The 12,794-nt window shown below is 41.9% G+C and overlaps 1 protein-coding gene across 1 annotated transcript in view; it reads right to left on the reverse strand.

Annotated features, from left to right (window-relative positions):
• The window catches only part of Col9a1 (collagen type IX alpha 1 chain), an 85,677-nt gene that overhangs the window by 56,370 nt on the left and 16,513 nt on the right, over positions 1-12,794 (reverse strand). The window contains exons 6-12 of the mRNA XM_059282248.1: positions 10,499-10,582; positions 9,676-9,696; positions 8,099-8,173; positions 7,734-7,769; positions 7,558-7,620; positions 990-1,043; positions 746-781 (exon numbers count right to left, since the gene is read on the reverse strand). Coding sequence (XP_059138231.1) covers positions 746-781; positions 990-1,043; positions 7,558-7,620; positions 7,734-7,769; positions 8,099-8,173; positions 9,676-9,696; positions 10,499-10,582 — 369 coding nt within the window. The remainder of the gene's footprint in view (positions 1-745; positions 782-989; positions 1,044-7,557; positions 7,621-7,733; positions 7,770-8,098; positions 8,174-9,675; positions 9,697-10,498; positions 10,583-12,794) is intronic.

Below are 12,794 nucleotides of genomic sequence, written 5' to 3' on the forward strand. Positions count from 1 at the left end.
TTTATAATATAATAATATATGACAATGTGATAACTACGTGAAATAATGTCTGAATATATGATGTAAAAGTAGAAGTAAAACTGTCACAGGGAACCAAGGCAGCCAATAAAAAGAGAAGGGGTGATAAAAGGAAGCAAAGAGAGCGGGTCAAATGGAGAGAGGACACAGACTTTGCAATAGCAAAGACAGCAAAGAGCAAGCAAGCCTAATCCTTCTACACACAACACTGTGCTCCTCTGGTGAGCAGCACAGGACCGAGGCGGGTGATAGCTCATCGGCTGAGATCCGATCAGATACACAGCTGTGAGGAGCAGGATGCATGGCTGAGACTTCAATTAGACCACACTTGGATCCTTGCTACGATTGCTCAACGTCCCCTAGCATTGAGACAGAGACACCAGCTCCAGCTAGGCATTGTGGCTCACACCTAAGAAGGATCATTGTGAGATTAAAGCCAGCCTGGGCTACACGATAAGCTCCAGGCCAGGCTGGGCTACATGGTAAGACGCTTTCTGTCTCAAAATATAATTACATTAAGAAATCCCACCTGATATGAATGTGTACTTTATCCCATACCCTTCTAACTTTTCTTCTCACAATAGGTATACCTACCATACCAGATGGGTCATATGCCCTAGGTCATGTGTATTATGTAGAACACTGCATTACATTTTTCTTCACACTGGAGGAATTTCATCTAAAGATATATTTTCAGCTTTGTTGCTTTATCGCTACTAACACTTACTGGAAATCCACGAGATCCAGGCACACCAGGTTCTCCCTAAAATAAATAAATAAATAAAACAGCTTCACTGGACTTATCTCTTTGTAGTATTAATATGGATATATGCAAATTGATAGATACCAAAATCATTAATGCAGTTGACCTGATGTTCAGTGTTCCAGTTGATTTGCAAACTTTCTCTTGTGGTGATTTGTTGGCATTTGAGGATACTATATATATAATTAACACTAAGTGGCTAACTTACTTTTTGTCCCCTTGGTCCAATGGAGCCAGGGGATCCATCAGGTCCTGTTAATCCCTAATGAAGCAAGAAGATGATGTCAGCACTATTATAACAGCCCTATAAAAAACATTGGGCAGAAAGTTTTTATTTTACTAATTATCTATGGGTTGGTTAACACATGGATAACGCAAGTATTTATTAAGTAACACTTTCCGATATATCCTTATTTAAAACATTTAACATGGGATCTGCTTTTGACTTCTCATTTGCTGAAAATTTTACAATTTGGGCCAGGCGGTGGTGGTGCACACCTTTAATCCCAGCACTCAGGCGGATCTCTGGGAGTTCAAGACCAGACTGGGCTACAGAGTGAGTTCCAGGAAAGGCGCAAAGCTACACAGAGAAACCCTGTCTCAAAAAACCAAAAAAAAAAAAAAAAAAAGAAAGAAAGAAAATTTTACAATTTGGTAAGTGCACCGTCCACAAGCTCAATAATTTAGAGGGATATTTAAATCCCTGCTTTGAGAAAATACAATGTAACTATTACAGTTTTCTCTAGTCTGTTGGGCTTTGACTCTGTCCCTTTGCAGGGTTTATGTATCTACTTTACTTCACCTACAAAATAAAAATACCAGATGTCTTCCTAGATGTGGGTTAATAATGTCTTGAAAGCAAATGCAATATTTTCTTAATATAAATTAAAGACAAATAATTTTATTATGATTATATAATCTTATATTAATATATTATAATATAATAAATATTATATATAGTATTATAATATTACAATTAGGTTATAATAAATAATACAATATTTATTGTATATTATATTATTTTATTATCACTTAGAGCCACCTTAAACCCTCTAGCCGTCTTCTAGCTATAGCTTAGTGAAGAATATTAACTTTTAAGTTAAAAAAAAATTGAAAGCATGCATTTTTTCTTAGTAAAAACATGTAACAATGTATGTTACTTGCTATGTATAGAATAAGCTTACTATATATGTCTAGCCATTATATCCCTTTCCAAGATGTATTAAATGTATTTTCTATCTATTTTTATTGTTTCTATTAATACTTACGTAATCATCATCTTCAATTAAAAAGTAGATATGGAACCATGATAAGACTGCATGCAGAACACATTTTCTACATTCGACAGGTGAATTTCAGTTTTTCACAATTTTTTTGTAATTAGACATTTTCAGATATTGTCTTTGTAATGTAATCTGGAAATCCTACTTCCATAAAGATATATATTGTGCATATATGTGTATATATTTGTGTATACATGCATACAAATATCTCATAAAATCTATATTATCAATATTTGAAAAATATTCACCAAGAGAGAGGCCTCTTCAAACTATAGAAACTCTGTCTAAACCAGATTGCTGAAATTCATGTCATAAATATCAAATAGATGCTTTTAGGCCATTTATATAAAACTTGTGGTCTATCATTTTTTACACTTTATTTTTAATTGTGTGTGTGTGTGTGTGTGCGTGCGCGTGCGCGCGCGCGCGCGCACGCGCACGCGCGTGCGCATGTGTGTGAACATGTGAGTGCAGATCCCTGAGGAGAATGGAGGAGGACCACAGATCCTATGGAGCTAGAGACACAAGTGGTTGTGAGCTGTCCAACATGAATGCTGGGAACTGAACTCTGGTCCTCTGCAGAAACCATCAGTTTTAACTGCTGAGCCATCTCCCTAGCCCTGACATTTTTACATTTTTTTCTTAGCAAGTCCTCTAAGCAATTCTATAACGTGAACAAAAGAAATTAGAGGAAAAAAATAGAAAATGTTAGTTACTGTAAATTTACCAACAACAAAATATTAAGCATACACCATTTTTAAGAGGTCAGTTTTCATTTTTCCTAGACAAATTAGAAGACTATGAGGTATGAGCAAGAGCTATGATATTATCAATTGCAGAATGCTAATAGTAATAAACTGTTTGCTTTCCCAGATTTAGCAAAGAAACCACACATTCAGGAGTATTCTCTTGGTGTATGTTTTGTACACACTTTTAAACCCTTGGGACATGCTTAGTGGATCCTCTAAGTCCCATGTCATGTATACATCTTCAAAGACAAATCCTAGTCAATTTTCATATACAAAGCATAATCAAGTAAGTGTTAGATAACCTGGGGGGCTGTTCTAAGCCACTCACACTCATAATACCTTTCATAGGATCTTAGTAATTATGTCTATTGTTGGAAAGTTCTTTGAATTAAGTTGAAAGAGGATTTGGTGTTGACTGTTACAGTGAAGTCTGTTATGAAATCACTATGTACAAAAGTTGTAGCCTGCCTGGTGCAGTGGTTCATGACTGTAACATCAGCACCCAGGAGGATGAGGTGAGAGAGCTACTAGTTCCAAGCTGGTTAGGGCTACATTCAAGTTGTTTGACTGCTATAAAACAAGACCATGTCTTGGCAAAAAATGAAAGAGGTGGGAGAAGGTGAGAAGGGAGGGAGAAACGGAGGGAGAAAAGAGGAAAAGAGAGGGGAGGGGAGGAGACAAAAGGAAAAGGAGGAGAAAGGACTCCATACTCAATAGTCCTGGCCCATTGCCCATGGCATCTACCACACTCAATCCATGATGAGTGAACATGTTAACCTTAGGTTTACCTTTCGTGTAGATGGGTCCTTCTGGATCCTCTTTGATTATGTGGACCAGACCCTGACCCTACCTACTGCTGCAAGTCTGTGCATGCTGCTTAACTGCACAGCGCTCTAATGCTATTCCTCATTCAGAACGGTCACCACAAACAAACCAAATCTGGATGCTAACCACAGTATGACACTTCTTTGCCCCCTCAGGTTTCTTCAATGTCTAACCATTTTCATGAACCCCAACCTTTCAGAATAATGTCTTAACCAACGACTCCTGTTGTGAAACATTTCTCAGGGGTGTCGGTCATGCCCATTCAAAGAGAAAAGAGCATTTAACATCATGCCTGTATGACATCACATAATTTAACTACAATTTTTATACATAACTGCACTTCTCCCTGTCTCGTGTGGTTCTTGTAAGAATAAAATACTGTTTACAGAGCTCTCTGGGTATTCTGCAACAAACAACACCTGCAATAATCTCTCTATTGATTATTATCCATAAGAATAACATAGTTGTCCTTTGGGTGAAAGGTTATAAGCAGGCTCTGGCATCTCTATTCTATATAACGACAAAAGAAAAGAAGAGTCAACTTCCACAGGTGGGGAGAGAGACTGGAAATACGTGAACACACACAGCATGCACAATTTTCAAAATCCAATTTGCAATAAAACTCTCTAAATCTAATTTGAAAGAAATTACAGAGGAACGTCTCTCCAATGGCAGGGGGAATTGCCTTTGTATGGGTGTTTATGCAGACAGAGCTCCATACAGAACAATATTGGAGCTGTGCTCTGAGCCTTCACATCGCCATTTGTCAGGGAATACCTGTCCTCAGCATCCTGCTTCTTGACTTCCAGCATCCCAGCAGCTCAGCTGGTGACAACAAAGCGTACTACTACTAGAAGCTTAGCTGTAACGACAAATCTATCAAAAGGCCACTGCACATGGGAAATGCAGTGCCTCTTTCAGATTCGGACAAGCATCATACAATAATCATTTTTTTAAAACATCACCAAAAAAATAAGTTTCACTGTGAAACAAAGAGTGAAAAACAAAGAGATTGGACATCAAGGTCCCTGAGATCACTGTCAAAACAGTTCTTTCAGAACTGTCCTATGTGTTTTATTCCCCAGTGGCTAGGCAGAGGTGATGGTACACCCTGAGGGGGTGACTGCTCACTGTTCTCAAAATGTCCTTTCTCAATTACAGTAAAAGGCTTTAATATCAACTCAATGAAAGTGCAGTAAGAAAACTTCCCCGTCCCAGAAGTCCTGAATGGCTTTGATTCAAAGGTGGAAGGATATCAACCATTAAATTACTTTGAAGCAATCACTGGATGTCAATTGCAAACAATTTTCCACACTTACTGTGTTACATAGCATTCTTCTTAGCTTGTAACTTAGGTACCAAAAATCCACTATCACTCTTTTCCTCTACTCTTTCCATCACTCATCTATTAAGATGATACTCAGCACATTCAGGGTGGTATGATTGCCCATATACTAAGAACCTCATTGGGGTCAGCTTGAGGTAGAACTGAGTTGCCTAAAATGAATTCAATAAATATATAAAAGTCTTTGTTGTCTTAGCAGCTGCATAACTCTGGGTCTCTGAGGAAATTATTTGTCCTTATATATTTTTTTTCATTTTCCTTTTTATGGGAAAATAACATTAGAATAATCTACTTTCTAGGCTACGGTAAAGCTGAAGGGAGTGATATTTGTGGCCGTACTTGAGGAAAACACTCCAAGCATATGAAAATTCCACAGCTAATTTATTTCCCTCATATCTAAGGAATGCCTAAAACACCAGCACATGCGTGGATTTTCTCCCTTTTCCCACCTCCCTTCCTCTCTGTCTTCTGCTTTCTTCTTCTGTCCTGAGTTTTTTCTTACAGACTACTTCAGGGACAAAGGTGATCGATCATCTAAGACGCTCTTACTGCTTCTGATAGTGAAAATGTTCTCTTTTTCACACTCTGGGTATCTTCTTCACACTTTTGTTTAGAAATATAGACATCAAATAAAAAAAATCCTGTAATTGTTTTCCTGTTCTACTACTACAAAAGTCAGAGTGCTTTCACTTGTCCACATGGGAACATAACTTCTAAAAAGAAAAGAAAAAGATTGCTTACAATTTGAGATTGAAAAACAAAGCGAAACTGTTGAGAAAGTTTCAAAAGTACCACTACACTGAGGAACTATCTGGGTTACTGCAGGTACAGTGGTACATGCCTATAATTCTAGCACTTTTGAGGAAGGATTGTGAGCTCCAGGCCAGGCTGAGCTACTGCAAGATCTGATATACATAAACAGACAGACAGACTGGGAGACACTGAAGTCCAGCATTCTGACTGAATTTAAGTTAAAGTTCAACAGGAAGATAAGATTTTGGATGAACTGTTTGTGCTTCAACCATATTATTTTAAATGTAATCTGAAATTTTCTCTTCCTCCCAAATGAACAGCTGGTTGAAGTTTCAAAAAAATGTAGAGAGGAAATTAACTTATACTATACTAGTAGCTTACCTAGTGTCCTGGCATTTAAGAAACATTCTTACTGGGATCTGACAATTTCAAATAATTCAACTTCAAAGGTCTTGATAGCCAACAAGTTATGTGATCTCATGTGTAGTAACCAAACATGAGTTGATATTATCCACACAGTAATCCACAGGAGCTCATGCAATGCCATTTGAAATACACAAAAAAAGAAAAAGAAATCAGACTAGAAACTTTGAATTGTAAAACAAAGGGTGTCTCCTGAAACAGTAAATAATGCAGAAATATACACCCACACCAAGTTAATCACAACAAAAGACACATGTCTGAGTAAGAGCTAAAATCCAGTGGGTTTGTTCTCTCAGAACAATGGAGCTTTCTTCAGCACTAGCAAAAATTCTTGGAAATAGCAGGTATAGGCTTGAGGTGCTTGCTTTCTTCAGAAAAGCTTTTAGGTTTCGCCAAACAAGAAAATAATAGTTGATTGGGAGGTTGAACTTGAGAGTCCTAGAAAACAAATGCCATCTCTTTGCAACCCAGAGACAAAAAATCAAGTCCTGATGAAGGACCAAATCAGCTACAAGTAGTATGCACAGGAAAGAGGCTGCTGAGAATGTGGGAGCTACTTGACTCTGGAGAAGTAGTACGTACCATGTACCTGGGCATCTGAATGTCTTCTCAACTGATTCTTAGCTTCCTGTTTCCCAAGCTGATTTTTAAGTTCTTGTTTACCTGTGCTGACCATTTCCTGTCCCAACTATATCCATACATACTCCACTCACTTTAAACAAATTTTCACTTTTTATATTACTGGGAACTGAAATACTTCCTGTCCTTTCCTACACCCACCCTGATTTCAGCTTTTTCTTTCTAATTTTTTAAATTATTTCATTATTTTGTGTATTTTAGGTGTTTTGCCTATATGTGTACCTCTGTACCATGTTGGTGCTGTGTTCTCAGACCAGAGGAGAGCCTCAGAGTCCCTGGGATGGTTATGAGCTGCCATGTGGGTGCTGGGAATAGAACCCTGGTCCTCTGGATGAACCGTGCCAATGTTCTTAGCCACTGAGCCCTCACTCCAACTCCATCTTTTCCCGTTAATCCAGGGAGTGCCAGAGGAAAGCAAAACTCATCTACTGTGAGACCTAACCACCCACCCACCAGCATCCACATGCTACACCTTCCTCCCGAAGCAGGCAGTGGAGGTGAGAGGTTATAGGGTGAATAGGGAGTGACTGTTAGAGACGGAAACCCATAAAGTCGTGACTTTGCTGAGATGTTAAAGCTCTGTGCTGTGGAACCTTGCTGTGACATTTTGCAGGGTACCACAGCAGCGTGTTCTCTTCTCTCTCTCTCTCTCTCTCTCTCTCTCTCTCTCTCTCTCTCTCTCTCTCTCTCTCTCTCTCTCACACACACACACACACACACACACACACACACACACACACACACACACTCCCTACTCACATCAGCTCCTGGTGTGCCCGGCTTGCCCGGTGCTCCCGGCTTGCCTGGTTCTCCGGGAGGACCCTAAGCAGGAAGAAGAGGAGGCAGGAAAAGAAATTTTAGACTCTTCAAACACACATGGCTACAAAACACGTCTTAAGAGAGGAAGTGAGGTGCCACAGCACCAATCAACTTACCGGAGGGCCTGTGGGACCCTTCGGTCCTCGGTCACCCTGGAGACAGAGAAAAAAAGATAAAGGCAATACATTAGCAAGAGTAGCTGGGGTCCCACGGGACAGTCTCGAGCATGCACACCACAAAGATAGGGGCCGAAGCCAGGGTGAGGGCCTAAAGACGGAAGTTCATGTCCCATGGGGCAACAGGACTAGGTCTCCTGTCTAAGAATCCCCAGGCTATAGTATCCAACCCAGAACTTTCGCTTGAATTTATTCTTGGGAGTGATAGGAAGGGACCAACCAGTGCTTTCTAAAATCTCATCCAAAGCCAAAGAAGTATGAGAAAGTTCCGTCCTGCAGAACAAAGTAGATAGATGCAAACTTACATCAATGCCGTCTATGCCCGGAACTCCAGGAGGCCCAGGAGGTCCTGGAGGCCCCTGCTCACCCGGAGGACCTCTCTGCCAAAAACAATGCACAGGGGTTAATGGAGAATAATGTGCACCCAGAGCAACTATGCAAGGTCTCCCCGAACCCTCCCCCCAGACACACCAACAAGAATGTCTCTCTATGGAGGGCAAGTTTTTGAACCAAAATATAGTGTATTTCCACCTCCTGCGAGGAAACTGTCCAGGGCGCAGCAGAATGGATGCAGGCTAATGGAAGGGGAGTCCACTTGGCCCCACCTTCTCAGAATGCACTAAAAAGAAGGGAATTGCGAAGAAGGGGGTATCTAATGTCCACTTTCCCTAAAAAGCAATTAAGAAATGACTATGGGGGACATTGATACCTCCACTGCAGACCAGTCTTCTGTCTCAGATGGGGTAGGAGAGACTGGAGCAGCCCCAGGACAAACAGTTACTTTACCGCTGCAAACCTTTCTTTGTCCAGTAGACTGGGAGAAGGCTGCGTGTGGGGGTAGGGAGTAGGAGTGGGGGGACATTTTTAGGTTTGGGAGGGATGGGGCAGAAGAGCCCTGAATTCCGGAGCCTGATCTCAATTCATGGGACACTCTCTGACAGTAAGTCTCTGCACCTTGCTTCAAAAGCTACACAAATTTCAGACAGATTCTTGGTGTGTGAGCCCTGTGTATCACTTGGAGACAACTGTCTACAGGGAACAACAGGGGTGCCTGAAACAGTATGAACTTGTTGCTTTAGGGAACGTGTTCTCTCTCTCTCTCTCTCTCTCTCTCTCTCTCTCTCTCTCTCTCTCTCTCTCTCTCTCTCTCTCTCCTTCTAGAGGGAGGGGGGACGGTGAGAGGGGAAGGTGGGGGACAGGAAGAGAGAAGGCTACTTTCATGAAGGAAGACTTTGTTTTCCTAAACTCCAAGGACCAGACAGGTTACAATGGGGTCTCTGTAAGTGAAACCTCAAACCTCCCCTGGCCTCCCGGCCTGACTGGAGCACTCTCCCTTGCCAGGGGCCCGATGGGGGAAAGACTGCAGAGAAGTTGCTGGAGTTCTGAGGGGATCCAAAACTGCCAGACTTCAATCCTGCACTGCTAGCTGGATCTCCAAGTTTAGTGGCTTCCCACAGAGGCAGGAGAAAGTTTGCCTGAGTTTCTGCCGTTGTTAACCATCAAGACCGGCCCTTGGGTAGGACCCGGGTTGAGGGGAAGGGTGAGTGAGCAACAACAAAGAATAGAACAGACAAAACAGACGCAAGCTAACACGGAAGCCCTGTGGAATCATCCGTCATCTCCAGTACTGTGCCTTTGACGTCGGTGTCAGAGTGGGAGAAATAGCCCGTTTTTCCCACATCAATGGGTCATCTGAGGCTCAGACTCTAAGTGCTGGAGATGCTCCAGGCTGCAGGGTAGCTGGCCTGGGAGTCCTGAGGGTTCTCTGTGCCTTCTCACCAGGACATCTTCACTACCAGCTACCTTTCCTGTTACACACTTGGAAACTGCAGTAAATTAACTTTTTTTTTTTTTTTTTTTTTTTTTTTGGTCCCCAGCTTACCTCATCGGTGGTCTGGCTGGGCTGTCAATAAAAAGATGGAGAGAAGGTGACAAGGTGCCCCGGCAAACTCACACACAACTTACTTGAGCAGCACATAAGCAGAGCCCTGACAGCAGCAGCCGAAGCCCAAGAGCTCTGGGACCCCAGGCAGTCCAGGCCATCCCTGCTGCTCTCCACCAATCCTCCGGCTAGGCTCTGATGCCTGTTGCCCTCTAGATGTCTAGACCCAGCGGAGTGCATAAAGTGGCACTTGGACCTCCAAATGCACCCAGAGCAGTAGTAGTTGCAAAAGTGCCTGGCCAGGGGGACCTAGGTTCCTTCTGTTTATGAATGGCCCTGGAGAGGGTCCTGGGGATTGGAGGAGAGCTAACAGGCCTGGGAGGAGGGATAGAATGACAGCAGTCCCCTTTAACTCTTTCCTGGCAGCTGCACCAAGACCTCAATGCACAGCCTTCCCCCACCCTATCCTCTTCAGCGTAGTCTCTGGCTGGGCCAGGAGCCTGCCAAGGGTCTGTGCCCTACAGAGGAGAAGACCTCAAGTGCCTCTGGCAATAATGAGCCGCCAAATGGATCAGACACCGGCCTGCTCGGTGATTGTTTCTATAGCCAGGTTGCAAGGAGGACCTGTGTTTCTTTAATTCCAAGCTAGTCAGTACAGCCAGGCAGACTCTAAGGAAAGAGAGAGGAGGAGGAGGAGGAGGAGGAGGAGGAGGAGGAGGAGGAGGAGGAGGAGGAGGAGGAGGAGGGACATAGAGAGACTGGTGCTGATGAGGAGAGAGTGAGATGGGAGGAAGTGGCTTTCGCAGGTGATTCAAGAACTCACTGTGCTTCTGACAGGCAGCTCATGGCAGGTTTCTCTCCTGGGTCTCAGTGGGTCACAATGGATCAGCATCCACTGGAGTTCGAACTGGTGGGAGAAAGAGAGAACAGGTCAAAGAGAAGCATTTTGTTGTTGTTGTTGTTGTTGTTGTTAACATGATCTATAATCCTTAGGAGAATAGCAGCCATCTGAACTTCTAAGCTCAGTAAAGCATACACAGCTCTTGCTTTTTCCTGAACACAGTTTCTAGTGCAGATGTCTGGAAGCTTTTCCAAATTCCTCTGCTTACTGGCAGGAGACGTCCTTAGCTCTGATTCACTCCAGTGTAGCCCTAGCCTGGAAGCAGACCTTCGGCACCGACTTCCCATTTGTGTTCTCGCCACAACCTTCAGAAGTCAATGCTATTAAAATGTGATTCACAGAGAACAAGAAAGTGCCCAAAGCGTGCCTTAGGAACCAGGACTATGGCCTCCACAGGAAATACATGGTAAAACTTCACCTGGGAGATTAGAGACAGAGATAGCAGGAGGTGACTACAGAAAGAACAAAGAGAAGAAGGAAAATTTAGTCCTGAAGAAAACATCCTCCATGGAGTAGTGGAAAAATCTAGAACTTGGTGATGTGGAGGAGTGTTCAAAATATTTCAGTTCTGTATACTATTATTCATTGTTTGAAGAGAGATAAACTTTCTAAAGACTTGTAATCTAGTCCTGACAATTTCTAATACTCTCAGTAGGCTGTTAGGGGAGAAAGACTAAAACGAGGAAGACATAGAGGAAGCCAAGAGTGGCCAGGTCTAAATCTGAAGAAAGCCTTAAATGACAAGGCAAGAAACCCTGCAAATCCCTCCAGAAGCAGGGTTCTAGGGAGGCAGGTTCCTTGCTGTGCAATTGAAATCAGTTCCTTCTTTCTTGGTCAGTAAATTCTCCTGGCCCTAGGCAGCTGGTTAAGTAATCAGGACTCCAATCTAAATACTGTGCTTCCTTTTCAGATCATCATGATTCCTATTCTTTCCAACCTACCAAATGGATTCTAAAACTCCCAGCTCTAGAAAGATATGGGATACATTTTCCCCACTGCTGCAGACACACCCAGAATTGGGATTTGGATGTAGAAAAACGGGTCGAACAGGAACCTGAGACAAAGCAAAGGGAAGTTCTTCCTTTCCAAGAAAGGTAGGGAGAGACAAGCTGAGGGTAAGCCTTCCTTTTCTAAAGAGGGGGGAGAAAACAAGAGTCAAGTGAAATAAAAACCCTGAGCAGCCAGCAGGACACATTTTAAGATGGAAAATTATCTTCAAATTGGCATGAGCACCAAGTTGTGCTGACTGAACAATAGAATGAAGACATTCCTCAAAAAAATTTGCCAAGCTACACAGCCTCTTAGAGTTAAAGAAACCTCTTCAGCCCAACACTATCTTTATCAGACTAGTCTTGTTGACTGGGAAAAAAATTATTTGAGTTTTACTTTAAACTGCAGTAGAAGTTTTAAAAATAGAGCTGGAGTCAATTTTTCCTTAATGTCAGTGGAATGCATGTCACCTGAGGCTGGGCACAGACCAAGTAGGACAAGGAAGTCAACTCATTTGTAGCAGCTCATAGAGCTAGGAAAGGGCAGAGGATTTCTAAATTTTCTGAACATTAAATTAATAATTTTTCTACTACACTTCCCGACATTTCTGAATAATGCACACTATCTCCATAATATGTCATATTTTTGAAAGAGATAGCCAATGTATTTGTCAGCTGAGCATCTATATTAAAGAGGGATAGAAGCGAGAACTAAAAATTAAAACTGTATACGCTCATCTCCTAGAATCTCCAGAGCTGAACTAAGAAACTTTCATAAAGATTCCAAACTTTCCCCATTTTATGTGCTTATTATAGAAACCCACCCAGAAACATTCTCTAAAAGTCAACAGCTGTGTCTATATGCAGTTGCGTTTTCATATGCATGACAAAATAGCACATGGAAAAGAGAACTATCATTCTTTTCCCCCAACGGACTACATGAACATTTAACCAGAACAGGAAAAGATATATTCCTCATCCCCAATCCTCAAAATAAAAGACTACTCCACCCAGTTTTATTCATTAAGTCTTATGTGAGTTGGTCGTTCAAACTAGGTATGCACTGTAGGTACATGAAATTTTAGTTTTGAAAAGTGATCACCCTGATAAACATGAATTATATGGCTATCCAGGGAACCTAAATCCTTTGTTTAGATAGTTCGTCAAAGTTACTTATTACAAATGTGAAATAATTCTTTAAGCTGTCATCCCAAAATTATGATACTCTC

The sequence above is a fragment of the Peromyscus eremicus genome, chromosome 16_21, assembly GCF_949786415.1.
Source record: "Peromyscus eremicus chromosome 16_21, PerEre_H2_v1, whole genome shotgun sequence".
In the NCBI taxonomy this organism is placed as follows: domain Eukaryota; kingdom Metazoa; phylum Chordata; class Mammalia; order Rodentia; family Cricetidae; genus Peromyscus; species Peromyscus eremicus.